This window comes from Calypte anna, chromosome 1 (assembly GCF_003957555.1).
Source record: "Calypte anna isolate BGI_N300 chromosome 1, bCalAnn1_v1.p, whole genome shotgun sequence".
In the NCBI taxonomy this organism is placed as follows: Eukaryota; Metazoa; Chordata; class Aves; order Apodiformes; family Trochilidae; genus Calypte; species Calypte anna.
Window position 1 is genome coordinate 86,933,419 of NC_044244.1, and position 13,842 is coordinate 86,947,260.

Consider the following 13,842-nt stretch of genomic DNA (forward strand, 5'->3'; position numbering starts at 1 on the left):
AGGGTCCTAGCAGGCACGTTTTGCTACTAGCTGGAAAAGAAATGTGACATTTGGGTCAGTGTTTCTAGTTCACAGACTACCTGCAGTGTAAGATGGCTTATTGCCATATACAAGAGCAATCTCTGACATAGTAGTTCAATAGACTGGAAATAGCTGCAGCAGCTTCGGATATCCTTACGTTTTAAGAGTTTTAAGAATTGACTGATGGCCCCATAAGACAGCAACTCTGCTTTTCTGGTTATGGTTAATTATATCACAGGTGATGCCATCACATAAGTTGCACATATAACTTAGAAGTGTGCCTATTCAGTGTGCTGGGTCCTAGATTTATTCCAGTTCCTTGTCCCAAGGCATTTATTTAAGGAAGGAAGAAAATGTAAATCACTGCTAATTTAGCGAGCAGGGAGAGGTTAGCACCTGCCTGTCTAATCCATACTTCCCCAGTATTTTATAGTATTAAAGGAGTATCACTGTCTCACAGTTCTAGCTTACAAACAGCTAAACAGTACTTGACATTTAAAGAGATTTTCTGTTGTGCACTTGTATAGTCAAGAGTAATTCTAATCCTATTAAAGATATTATGTCATGGAGGCGTGCCCTGGGGAGAAGGCTTCTGCTAACTGGCCTGATGGAAAGCAGAGGGGAGGAGCGAGCAGGAGGGTGGATTTATTACTCGATCGTTAGGTCAGGGATTTCTGTGGGAAATACTCAGTGGTTGCAGTTGCTGATGATTTCACGGCAGCGGCAGTGAAACGCAGAGTGCGCTCTGGTTGCAGGTTACTGAATGAGATACTGCAAATGGGTGGAAAGAAAAAAGACAGCATGTGAGAGGGAGTCAGAGAGACACAGAGAGGGAAACTGAGAGAAAGGAAAGTGCTCCAGCTCAATCAGAGTCTCCTAGGTGTACTGCAGAAGCTTTTTGGAAATGGATGCAAGGACCATCTGCTACCTATAGATTAGAGGGCTGTAGACTAAAAGCAGAGAAAAAGAGCTTACAGCTCTTCTGAATGAAAAACGAAGTTCTGCATAACTGATTCATCAAGATAAATCATGAGTACGCTCTGGCATGGGATATTAATGTATAAATCCATGCCACAGATAGAGTACAGCCTACATTCCTATAAAAAATAAAACCAGCAACAATGCAGTGAATAAATTCTGCAGTGATTATCTGATTTATGTACGAAGAAAAAGAGAAGCCAAACACAGACAGCTCTTATCGCACTGTGGCATTTACAAGGCACTGCATTTAATGCAGAGAGATGTTATACATTGATTCTGACAACTGTAAAAGGAGAGATCATGGAAAAGTCAAGTAGTGAGGATTCTTCAATTCACCGGAGTCCATCTTTGGACAGCAAAGACTCAGATTTTGCTAAACCATCTACCTCAGGGAGGCAATTTGTTCGAGGTTTTACTGCTGGAGCTTTCTATGGTACAACTGGATCACGCACACAGAGCCACACTGGCGTCGGAACCGGCGTTGGGACTGGGACTGGCGTAAAAAGTGACAAATACAGTGCACCCAAAGGCAGCAAATACGTGGTCTTTTACCTGGATCTATCCTTTGTTTTCCTTTTAGAATTTAAGAAGTGCAACATGGCAAGAGGCTGCCTGTGTTGTTTGAAATACATGATGTTCCTTTTCAATTTAATATTTTGGGTGAGTACTGCCTTTTCAGTTGCCTTCATTTGCTAGTGTATCCTGTACTGCTGCATTATGTGTATAGTGCATCTTTGAAGCAGTACAGTAAGTTCTCCCCTCCCCTCTCCTCCCTCTCTCTCATACCTGCTTGGAATATTTTCAATGTTAAACTTGTGCCTGATTAAAAATGTACAAGGTTTCTTTATCTTTGTTATCTCCTGGTTACTGTAGTTTGGCTGTTAATTCCTCAAACTTGCTGTTCTGTGTTTTGAACTGGGTTATCTAAGAAAGGGCAGAATTTTTGCTTTAAGGAAGAGCAGAATTACTGTAGCATTAAAATCCTGCAGTGGCAGGATTTTTGCATTCTGTTGTAATACCTCGTGTTGCATTAAGCTGCAGGTTAATTTAAATTTGAAGTACATTCTCAATATCATCATAAATCTCATTTACCTTCTGTGAACTTCGTTGGACAAACTGCTTTTTCCTTTGAAGGAAGTCCATTTTTCCAGTTAAAAACAATAAATCTCATGTATTCTGACCTCTGGAGGTATCAGCATAACTGTGAAATGTCTGGAATGGTGAATTAACTTGGATTCAGTTTCAGCTGCAGTTAGCCACACTGAAGTTGGAGACTTGCATTTGCTTCTGAGGGATCAAAATTGATTTTCCTCCACTAGCCAAGAGGCATGTAACAATGCCACAGCAAGTTAAAAGTGTAATGGCTACTTTGAGCAAAGTATTGTCACATACAAGGGAGGTAGGAAAAGTTAAGTCATGTAGCAGCTAGGCATCCTTGAGTGAACTGTGTTACTGAGAAAGTCACAGGCTAATAGAAATACTGAGTTGATGTATAAATGTAGCCCAATGCAAAATCTTTTGCTTAGTTTGAAATTGAAGGTCACTGCTTTCCTGATTTTTGCAAAGCTTGGGCACATGAACAAAATAATTCATGGCTGTGATCCAGAAATACAAAGTATGCCTCATAAATAAATGCAATTGCTATCCCTAGATTTACATTGGAAAAAGGGAGATGAACAGTCTAGTTCCAATAGCTACCTCTGGTGTAGAAATGTCCTTGTTCACATTAGGAGTCCTACTAGCAGCTTTTCTCTTTATCGTGACCTACTTACTGAAATAACATTTAAGAGCAAGAGTCAATGGGAGATTTGGTATGGTCTTGAATCACTCCTGTAACTCAGCTTTTATCAGTAGTAAACCAAAATACTACAATCACTGAACTTGTGGGAGTCTTGCTTAAATAGAAGGATAGAACTGGTCCCTGAAAGACATCAAATTTCACTTGTGAATTTTTACTTTTTTTTTTTCCCTTTTATTTTCTTTACACAAACTACCAGAAAGTTGCCTTAACTATTTCTGGAATTAATCACTGTGAACACACCAGGTTTTTAATCAAACTGTCTGTTTGACCCAATGCTGCATTACTTTGACACCTTGGAAATATTTTTTTCATATGCTGTATATTGTGGTTAGTTTTGGAACAGCTTTTTCTCTAATCATTACTCATGTCCTCTGTGATCAGTCATTAGGTCTCTCTTGCCCCTCACCTTCTTAGATGCAGTATCATTCTTTGCTTTTCTCACCTTCCCAAGCGCAATTTTCTTGACCTTCAGAGTCCTTTTTCCCATTCCTTGCACATGCAAATTATTTCAGAACTCATCTGCATGCTACTCTTTGCTCAGCTCCCACTGGACTTCTATACAAAACCAGTATTTTATTATGTTAAAACTAGCCTACCATCTGGAACAGTTCTCCAGTATCCTGTGCTTCATCAGCTCTTACCTCTTAATCCCTTTTACACCCTCCCTACCATGTCTTTTAATGTGAGACTTATATTGCTGCTCTTTCTGTTATTAAGGTTTGTCACCATATCTCTGTCTAATATTCTAAAAATGCTTTATGTATGAACCAGGCTCTACAGAGTGAAAATGATACTCCAGAGTGGTGAATCCTAGAGATTATGGAAAAATACTAAATGCAAGATGTGAGATGCTTTTGAAAGTAGTTTACAATGGAAATTTGATCCACTAGCCTGCTTTACATTGATCAGAAGTCTCCCTTTCTTCACTTTAGCTGGCTTATATTCAATTTTGCAAGCCAATCTTGATGTTCCCATGCATGCTTCCAGAGGACTGCAGTCTTGCTAGATTCTTACATTTTTTAACCAGGCTATTTTATTGAGCCATTCAAATGAATACCATTGCAATCTCTTTATACTTATGGAAACACAAGCTAGATTAAAGCATACTACAGGCAGGTGTTCTGTGGTTTGCTGCCTCTGCCTTTGTATGTGGAATCTATATTAGTTCTACTATGACTATTTCGCAGGTTTTGAATGTTTGGCTCTGTACGTGCTCCTTGCTGACACAGTGCACTGGCAGTATCTCTCTCACTCCTGATGTGAACTCTCCTGCTAGCCCAGCCCTGGACTCCTCACACAGCTCTGCCAGTGCCCTCCACTTCTACCCTGTCCTGAAGCACTCCTGCTGTTTCAGTCCTGTCTTTCTTAACCCTTTTTTTCCCATTCCCACTTGTTCTCATTGCTTCCTTCTGAATTTTTGTTAGGAAACTTACGTTCAAAAACATGAAGTTGTGGCCTGCTCTTGAGCAGTGACTGTTGTTTTCAGTAATGCAAGGTGACTCATTTTTTAAAAAAGAGAGGACTCATTATTCAGATGGAAACTTTCTAAACCTGGGAATTGAAGCAGGATGTCCTGGTCTGGGCCAGGATAAAGGTGATTTTCTGTCTTGTACTTATACTTTTTCTCCTTTCTTTATCAAGGAGGAGAGACATTAATAGAGAGCATCTGTTATTCGGTTTAATTGCCAGGCCAGTGTTAAACTGTGACACATGATGAAATTCCTGGTCTTCAGAGACGAGGCCACTGCCACGCTTACCTTGTGACAAAGACAAGAAGCATCTTGCATCTTGTTTTATTTCTTTTTCACATAGGAGCTGATTCAGGCAACTGGAAACAGAGGTCGGAAAACTGCATTTTAGGGAGTCTTTAAACAGGTGCCAGCTTAGCAGCTGTACAGCTGCAATAAGCAATCTGTCTGACCAGCTTGCTTGTCACAAGGCTACATTGTTCTGAGCCTGTGGTGGCAGAAATCCCATCTCATGGGAGGTGTTGTTCGCTCACAGTGAAACAATGTTTCTGAAATGCTCACTTTGAAAATGAAGACTGGTGGCATCCTTTGGCATCCAGAATGCTGGACATTTTTGTCTTGAATGATTCTCAGTGTTGGCCCAAAGAAGGATGTCGTTCTATAGAGGAAGAGGACTCCTTTTCCATTATTTGCTTTTGACATAGAGAAACAGTATGGAACCTAAGCTGTCCCTCACGTGGCAGTGAGCTGTTACACTCCTTCAGCCTGGCAGCCACCTCATACATATATATATATATATATATATGTATTTTAAGACCAACTATATGTGCATATTATATATTACACACATGATTTTTATATAGGGTGTATTTTAACATATACAGATATATGTGTGTACACCAATGTGTTTGAAGATGATGGAGAAGTGGGGTGGTGAGTGGATTTTCTCTGTCATTATGTAGCAAATGTACTGTCACTGTGATAGGGACCATAAAGAGGGGCTGCATTGTTTCTGCTCAGCAAGAATTCAGTGTTTGTGAGTACATGACAACAAAAGCTTTGAAAATTAGTAGTGTGCATATTAGTTAGCATGGAAGCATCACACATGAGTTCTGGGAAGCAAATTGATCTAAGTGGGCTCAGCAGTAACTTGAAACAGAAGGCATTTCTCCACCATTTCACTAAGAGCTTCAGGTATTTCTTTGTGGCCTTCTGATTCTTAGCAGTTGTTCTTGGCCATCTGGCATTGCTTTCTTTTAGAGATCAGGAAAGTCTGAGCTGAGGGTTAAGGAAGCTTATAGTAATTATCCGTGTGGCTAGGATGACAGTTTACACTGAATTCATCTTAAATGCATAATATGTTTTATAAAGGGACTTGGGGATTACAAATGTTGCCTGATTTAGTTTGCCTTCAGGAATATTTGTGTACAAACACATGGAGATTACAGAGTAGCCAGTGTAGCTCAGCAGAAGAAATAAAATAATGGGCTTTTATTCTAGAGATAGCAGCTTAATTGTCAAGAAAGTTAATCCTCAAATATAAACATTAGGGCATGTGTCTTTTTAGGACTGATTTCACTTCATTGTTTTGTTTAGAGAAAAGGATTACAATAATTATTTTCACAAAATGTATCAGAAAATCTCACAGTCTGTACAATGAAAGTTCTGTGAAACATAAATTTTAAAAATAAATTTCACTTGTGAGATGATAATTTCACAGGGTCCTAAAAGGGAAATTTTGAAGCGAGCAGTGTAAGTTATCAAAACTTCACTAGAGAACTTTGCAGGTAGATGGTATTCGTGGTTAAATTTTGGGTTCTATGTACTTATCTAAGGTTAATGAGTCCACATACAACAAAGCATTGTTAGATTTTAGCATTGCTAAATTTTAATATGAAATGCATGTTATTAAGGGGAACATATGGCAAGATTATTAAATCTCTGATCTCTATTTCAGGAAGAGCTAAGGAAAATTTAAGCATACTCATGAAGATCCTGAGTGTGGTTTATTTGTTCACTTTTTATATTTAAAATACTGCAAAAATTCTGGGAGTAATACTGATTTATTAATGGCATAATTATAAGCAGAAGTTATAATTTACCTAAGTTAAATGGAACTTAATTTTAAAGTTCATATATTTAATATTCAGTTTCAGAGTGAATTTTATAATAGTCAGTGAGCATTGTCCTGTCACTAAAACATAAAATTAGAAGTGAAAGAGATGGAATGGAAATTTGCTGGTCCAGAAGTAGCAGCAAAAAGTCAAATGCAGAAATTTTTTTGTTGGTGCCCTATTATTAAAATAATGGATAAAGACTATTGGACCTGAAGAGTATGTTTCTGCATTAATTACTTCTCCAATATAATCTTACAGTGGGAAAAATGAACATTTTTTTTCCTATAGTTTCAAAGCAATGTTTCACATTTATCAGTGAGCGTATAGACCCTGGCTCAGCAGCCATGTGTGGTCACCCTCACTGTAGTCTCAGATCAGACTAAAAGAAAGAAGAACGTGTCCATTCTCTGTGTGTACCTAATGTCAGAGCTGTTGGCACTGAAAGCAGCTGAAAATTTTAGAGCTGTTTATATAAGGTAGTCCATATTTATTTATACCAAACTGGAACATACACTGTAGTGCAGTGTTTCACTACAAAGGTGTAATGCTGCACTGAACCTGTTGGACAGACACCTAAGTCTTGTGAAGAGACTTTGTCTCCCTGCATAACTGAAAGTTAATCTCTGAGGTTTAAGAAAATATCTGAAATGAGAAGAAAATTGCTAACTATAGATAGCTTAGAACAAAAATTACACTCATATTGTTCTCCCCCTGGCTGCATTATCTGATATTCGCCATTTTCTAACAGGGAATAATGACAAAGAGTGAGTAACCGTAGGATGCTTATCTCTTGACATAAGTGATATTTCTGTTGTATTTTGACTCTAATGACTTAAGCCATCAGTACAATACCATGAAGGTAAGACTATCCAAAACCAAACAAATGCAACAAAGCACCAAACAAAACCCAAACACACACACACACACACACACACACACATCCCAAACCAAAAAACCCCAAACAAACCCCAATCCAAACAAAAAAAAACCACACAATGAAATCTGAAAATACCCTAATGGTTTCAGTCACGTTAGAAGGAAGAATTTGATTTTTAGTTGGGATTCACTAAGCTGTGAAAAAATTTCAACTTTTAGTTGTGGTTTCCCCCCTCGTGTGCCTATGCAAACGTACACCTCAGTGGGGGAGACAATGAGATCAACCTTTTAGCATGTCAGTGGTTTGGCTGGGAGAAAGCTAATATTTACTTCAAACAGGATGGTGTAAATATGATGAAAAGCAAATCCATTTAAAAACCTGTATGATGACGTTACAGAATAAAATTCAAACATGAGACAAGCTTTAATTTAAAATGCTGAGGTTGCCTCAGAACTGAGTTAATTGGGTTAATCCAGGTGCTGAGGAACCCATAACTGTTTTTAGGGCCCAAGTTGTTGCAGCTTGATAGGGAAGACATCTGATATGGCATTTTTAACAGTGTTTTTCTTGCTAACTATTCTTTGTAAACTCCAAATTCTATTCAGGTTGGGGTTTTGGTTGTTGATTTGGTTTGTGGGGCTTTTTTTTGTTTTTTGGCTTTTTAAATTATTTTCATTTTCCTTCAGTGTGTAAGTTTTTTTGCTTTAGCTGTAGCCTGGTGTGAGAGCCATTTGTGTCTTATTTTGGATAAATAATGAATTGTTTCATGATTCAGAAAGCAGATCTGTTGTATACATCTGTTATAATGCAGTCTGCTGGACATAGTTCAATCATTTATATGTGAGGAGGTTTATAGTAATTGAAAAAGAGAAGCAGAATAAGAACTTCAGATTGGAAACCATATTAGTCCTCTCCAGTCTATCTGTGTCCCCCTCCCCAACACCTGTACTCCCAGAGTTAAATATATTTTTAAATATAGGACTGAAGTTCTACATAACCTCTGAGTGTTTGACCTTTAGCCTGTCTCTGTTCTCCTAACTTTTAAAAACAGTGATGATAGAAGCAATTGTTATGATCTTGTGGTACTACATTCCAGGTAAGTAAGTCTGCAAGAAGCTGTTCCAGAGGGGTATAATTTTCCTTATGTGAGCAGGGGATGAGCTTGCAACTTCATTATCTGACTGTCAGAGGAGGCATCTGACTTTGCTTATTTAAATACTGCTGACTTGGATCAAGACCTGGGTAGAAAAGATGGGAGGATGCTGTCCAATTTGTGGAAAATACTAAAGTTCAGTTAATTGGTGTTTCATTGTACATAAATTTAGGCTGTTCCTGCTGGGCAGCCAAGTTGTCACAAATAACATGGTACGCTGTTCTTAGTAGCTCCTCTGTCTTTTTCCCTTATAATTAGTTACCCAACCTTTCAGCAGCTCATAGGAACTGAATCAAAGGCAGAATTCTGCTGCTTATCTTGGGCTTTGCTTTAAATATCTTGCAGGAATAAATAAACCACATATTTCAAACAAAGGAACCTAATATGGCTGCAGATGTGTTATTAAACAGTGAATGTTTGCTGAACTTGCTGGGGTGATCACGTATAACTTGGTGATTTTTATATTACTTTACAGAAATTACTACAGGTACTGAACTCAGAACAATTTCACAACTTTCTGAAGCAAATTAGCTTTAAATCAATTCAGATTTTCATTCAGCTCAGTCCCTTGCTGCTTTGGAGCAATATAAATTGCTGAATTTATTCGGCAGAGGTAATTGAACTCTGAAGTGTTTGGAAATTTGACTGGGATAATCATCCTTTCTTTTTTTTTTGATCTGGACCAATTCACATGGCTGTCCAAAACATTTTTATTCAACTACTCTATCCAGCATAGCAGGATTTGTCAATATTCTTGGATCCTGGTACCTGTTTGAATATTAAAAGTCATCTGCAGCTTATCTTCAATAGAGTCTCAATGCTTGAAAGCCAATAGCTTTATCACTGCTCTGGGAATGCAGGTAGGGCTCATTTTTCCACAGGGTTGCTCAGCATCCAGACAGTACTTGTGGCCATCCTTAAACAAGGCACAGCCAAATCCAACTAATCTTGGTAACCATTTTGAACCCATCTTTAAGTATTTAGTTTACACGCTGTCTGTCTTGTCTTTGCTCTCATTCAGAGGCTTCTCGGAACACAGAGCTATTGGTTACCCCTTGCATCCCTTGGAAAATGATGCAAGCTGAAGCACAGACTGACTAGCTTGCCATTAATCTTATTTCTTTCTTTGCCTTCTTCTGTTTCCTGCTTTTGTTGTTACATGCAGTAAATAAGAATTAACTTTTCAGAGTAAAAAGATTTAATAATGTTTGCAAATTTTACTTATGTTTAAGTGGATTCTTATTGAAGCTACTTGGTCTTCCTTGCAATCTGCATTTGGTGCTGGTGTCTTTTTGCCTGTCTTCTACTTCTCCTGAATGAAAACCCCTTGTGTTTCTAAACAATGCACTAGGGATACATAGGTTTGAAAATACTTTGAAGTAGCATATTGTGTGTCTTTCGTCCCATATAACAATGGCTAGTCATGAGGCATCAGGGATTGAATTTATTTCTTTTTATTTCTTTTGTGGCTTTCCCTGTATTTCTGTTTTATGTGTATTCTGGTACAATTTCTCCTGCTGCAGGTACAAATCATTGGCAGTAAGAAATTATCACTCTACTGTTGATTTTTAAAAATGTATGACACATCTGAGAGTTGCTGTGAGGGATTAAAAGCAGCAGAAATTGGTATACTAATAGTGTGTTACTTAAAGAATTATTAATTTGTAACACTGTAAGGAGTTGTGACTAGTAAGTTGCATTTTCTGGTAAAATAAGTGGATTTTAATGGTTCTTAAGTTTTTTATGGTGAAGAAGGCTGAAGCAAGGCAATCATGAGCTAGGATGAAGGTAAGATTATAAACAGATGACTATAAGCTGTAGGGGTTCATCAGCTTAACGAATTACAAGTCATTAGCAGAGATGCATTAGTTGCTTGTGTGCACGTTTCTGCCATGCTGCACATGTGATGCAAAGCATGTTAACTTAAACCAAGCAGTTTACTCTGCAAATACTCCATGTAATTTGTTAACAGTGGAAGCATTTAACTTGGAGTAATTCTGTCATATATAATAATCTCTATCTACCGCAACATACAACCACTGAGTCTGAAATGATGCAGAAATGAAATAAAAGGAAAAAAATTGGCACTGAATTGAATCACATTTTCTTGCCTTTTTTAGAGAACAGAAAGAGAGGCTAATTCTGAATCAGAGGTTCGTTCTTTTAGGCTTGATTCATGTATTAAGCACCCATATCTTTAAATGGTACTGCTGAATACTCAGGTTTTGTTAGTATCTGTGTCACTGCTGAGTAGTGTGTGTTCTCACAAGACTGGCTTTTCTCTATATTGTCTTGGTGAGTTTCCAACCAGTTATGATCTTAAGCAGGTAATAAAGCTGTCTGTCAATGGATTGTGAATCAGAAATGTAAAAATCTCATTTTCGTCTAATTTCATAGTAGTTTTAAACTAGTTTGGTGGTTAAGAATCTTACTGTCCTGTACTTCAGTGCTGCTTTATCAGGCTAATGCTCTTTTAAACAGTATGTTTTCTTCTGCAGTGTCCTGTGGATGAAAAGTTAAATTAGAAAAAAGCAACATTATGTTCTGAATTTCTCTGTCCTTAGAATTTTTCTTGCCCTGTCATCTCCATTTTCACTGCTTTAAGGAACTGACATTACATCTGTTACCATAATCCCAGAGTGCCTTAGGACCACTTAATGTATTTGTCACCTTGGCACCTTACTGTAAGTATGGGCTGTGCTTTTATCCTCCTGATTCAGATGGGAGCACAGGCCACCAAAATAGGATGATATCTGCAGTGGAGAACAGGGCAGGGGGCTGAGAGCTGTTGAAGACCAGAACTATCAAGACCACATGTAACACAGTTCAGCATGGGTAGGGCACTGTTGAGCTCTCAATGCCCATGAGCTCAGAAATCCTGCTGATCACTGATCTCGAGCTTGGATGCTTATGCAGCAGTCTTAGCTGCACTTCATATCTTCATTAGTTTGGGTAGAAAGAACTTAAATCTGTCTATATCCATGGTGAAGGTGTGCCCTACTAAGAGACTTGTACAAAGTTAAACTGAAGTTGAATCTGTCTCCAAAGTTCTTGGTAAGTGTCTTAAGCAACAGACCACCTATTACGTGTTATGCCTCATGAGAGATTTGATGCAGGCAAGGCACTTTTCTACTCCACATGTGTGTGTAGCATATGGTACAGGTACAAAACTCCCTTTAGATTTAGGATCCCTAGACCACCCTTCTATTTGGCTCTGTACACCAGTGGTCTAGCATATTTCTGACTCCAGAAGTACATAGAAGAGTGCAACTTTTCTTATGGCACATAACATAAATTCTAAACCCCACCACATGCAAAGCATCCTTGGGATTATCATCCAATAGATGACAGTCAAAGCAAAGAATAGTGTCCATTGTATTATTTTGTTATGACTCCAAACCAAAAAATAAAATAATTCCATCAATTATAGATAAATAAATTAACATTGTATTTAACACTTACAGAAGGCAGAGATATGAAAATGAAAAAAAATTTCCTGTTGCCTGTCTGGCAGTAACAGATTTTCCTACTTTCCATAGCCCCTGGAGCCATGTGTTTGTTTATCTTCTACTGGCAGAGAGCTACATTTGCTCTATTGGCTTTCTCAGCATGTGGAATGTGAAAAGTATGGGATCTTTTTTCCACTGACAGCATCTGGGAGGATCATTGGGTTAGTTTCTCATGGGATGTACATTAAAATACAGATAGCTAGTGTTGCCTTTGATCCTATTTGGTTATTTTTGTGTTTGTTTAGGCTTTTTTTTAGGTGTTACCTACTCTGCTCATAGAAGTGGCCTGTGGAGGTGGCTATGATGTATGACCTTGATGTGATAGAGCTATCTGTTACATTGGCAGGTTGGAATCCCATTTTCTTGGGAATTTAAATTTCTGCCCCTAGATAGAAATGCAAGTTGGCACTATTGTTGGATTTCCTCCTTTTTAAAGGTTTTTTAGCCTGTTTTTAGCCTGATTTATTAGATATTACTGGTAAGGTAAGCATTAAATAAACCATAGTGGAATTACAAGTTAAGAAATTAAGACTTCTATGTTTGGGTTCCCATGGCTTGTCTTCCATTCCATTCATGAGAATCAAATGTGCAACTGGACATATGGGATCACAGCAAAAGTTTGCATATCCTGTATTTGAAATCAGATGGTAAAGAATACTTAATAGACTCTAAAGGAATTGAGCAAACCAATCGACCCTCCTTTGAGGCATTTATCCTATGGCCTTCCTAACTTCTCTGACAGTAAATTCATTTGTTTAGTTATGGGTACTGTGAAAGAACACTTCCATTTAAGCCTACTACTTCATAATTTCAATAGATGCTGACAGATATTCTGAAAAACAGTTAATTGTCATCCTGCTTGACACCAGTTTTTTTTTGTTTATTTCATTTCTGGGACGGGAATTAAAATCAGAGAAATTCTAATTTAAAATGAGGTTACTGCAAAAGTAGTATTTAGCTCTGCTGAGCACAGCATATGTTTAGATCACAGAATCATTAAAAAAAAATCTAGGTTGGTAGAAACCTCTAGAGAACCATCTGGTCCAACATTCTGTTGAAAGCAAAGCCATAGATTATGTTACCCAAGGCCCTATCAAGCTCATTGAGTACTTACAGCAAGAGAGACTCCACCATTTCTCTTGGTCATCTATTTCAGTGTTCTCAATTAATTCAGTTTGCTTTCAGATTTTTCTTATAGTCACACCAAAATTTTCCCCGAAACAACTTCTGCCCATCCTTTGTCTTGGTGGCACTCTGCTGGATGATCTCAAATTTCTCAAATTTCAAATTTGATGACCAAACCTGGACACAATATTCCAAGGGTGTTCCAACAGAGCTATGTTGGGTGCAATAATCACATCTCTTGATCTGCCGGATACACTCTTGCCAGTGCAGCACGGGGGGGGCTTAAATTCTTTCTAGTTGTACATACCCTGTCCTGGTGTGTAGTGAAATGAGGCAACCAGGTGCCACTAATTACCAGGTAGTGGGCATGAGCTTGTGTTAAGCCCACCTGTGCCTGATTAGGGTGGGCCCCCACTGCGCATGAGCAGGATTAGGGGGGCAATAAAAGGTGAGGCTCAAACTCACAGGCTCAGCTCATTCCTGAGCAAGCCAGCAGAGAGGTTAGTTGAATCTGGAGCAGCAGCACCGAGCCAAGCTAACCAATCCTGAGGCAACAGACTCAGGGTACTTTTTGTGCACTTCTGCTGGAACACCTCTTGGACCTTGGAGCGCCACGTCCTAAGAGAGGTTCGTCTTGCAACACTGGTGCACCCTGGTCTAGCTTCTAATGTCAGCTTCGGAGTAGCAGCATGCACAGCTCCATACAGAGTTCAGCAACATTAAGACACTTTATTGTGAAATCATAAATGTTTTCTTCCTCAGTCTTGAACATTTAGACTTGTAAGACAT

The 13,842-nt window shown here is 38.4% G+C and overlaps 1 protein-coding gene across 1 annotated transcript in view; it reads left to right on the top strand.

Annotated features, from left to right (window-relative positions):
- The first annotated feature begins 1,115 nt into the window (after window positions 1-1,115).
- Window positions 1,116-13,842, top strand: part of TSPAN9 (tetraspanin 9) — an 86,185-nt gene continuing 73,458 nt past the window's right edge. Inside the window, 2 exon segments of the mRNA XM_030450620.1 lie at window positions 1,116-1,220; window positions 1,222-1,662. Coding sequence (XP_030306480.1) covers window positions 1,179-1,220; window positions 1,222-1,662 — 483 coding nt within the window. The 5' untranslated portion in view covers window positions 1,116-1,178.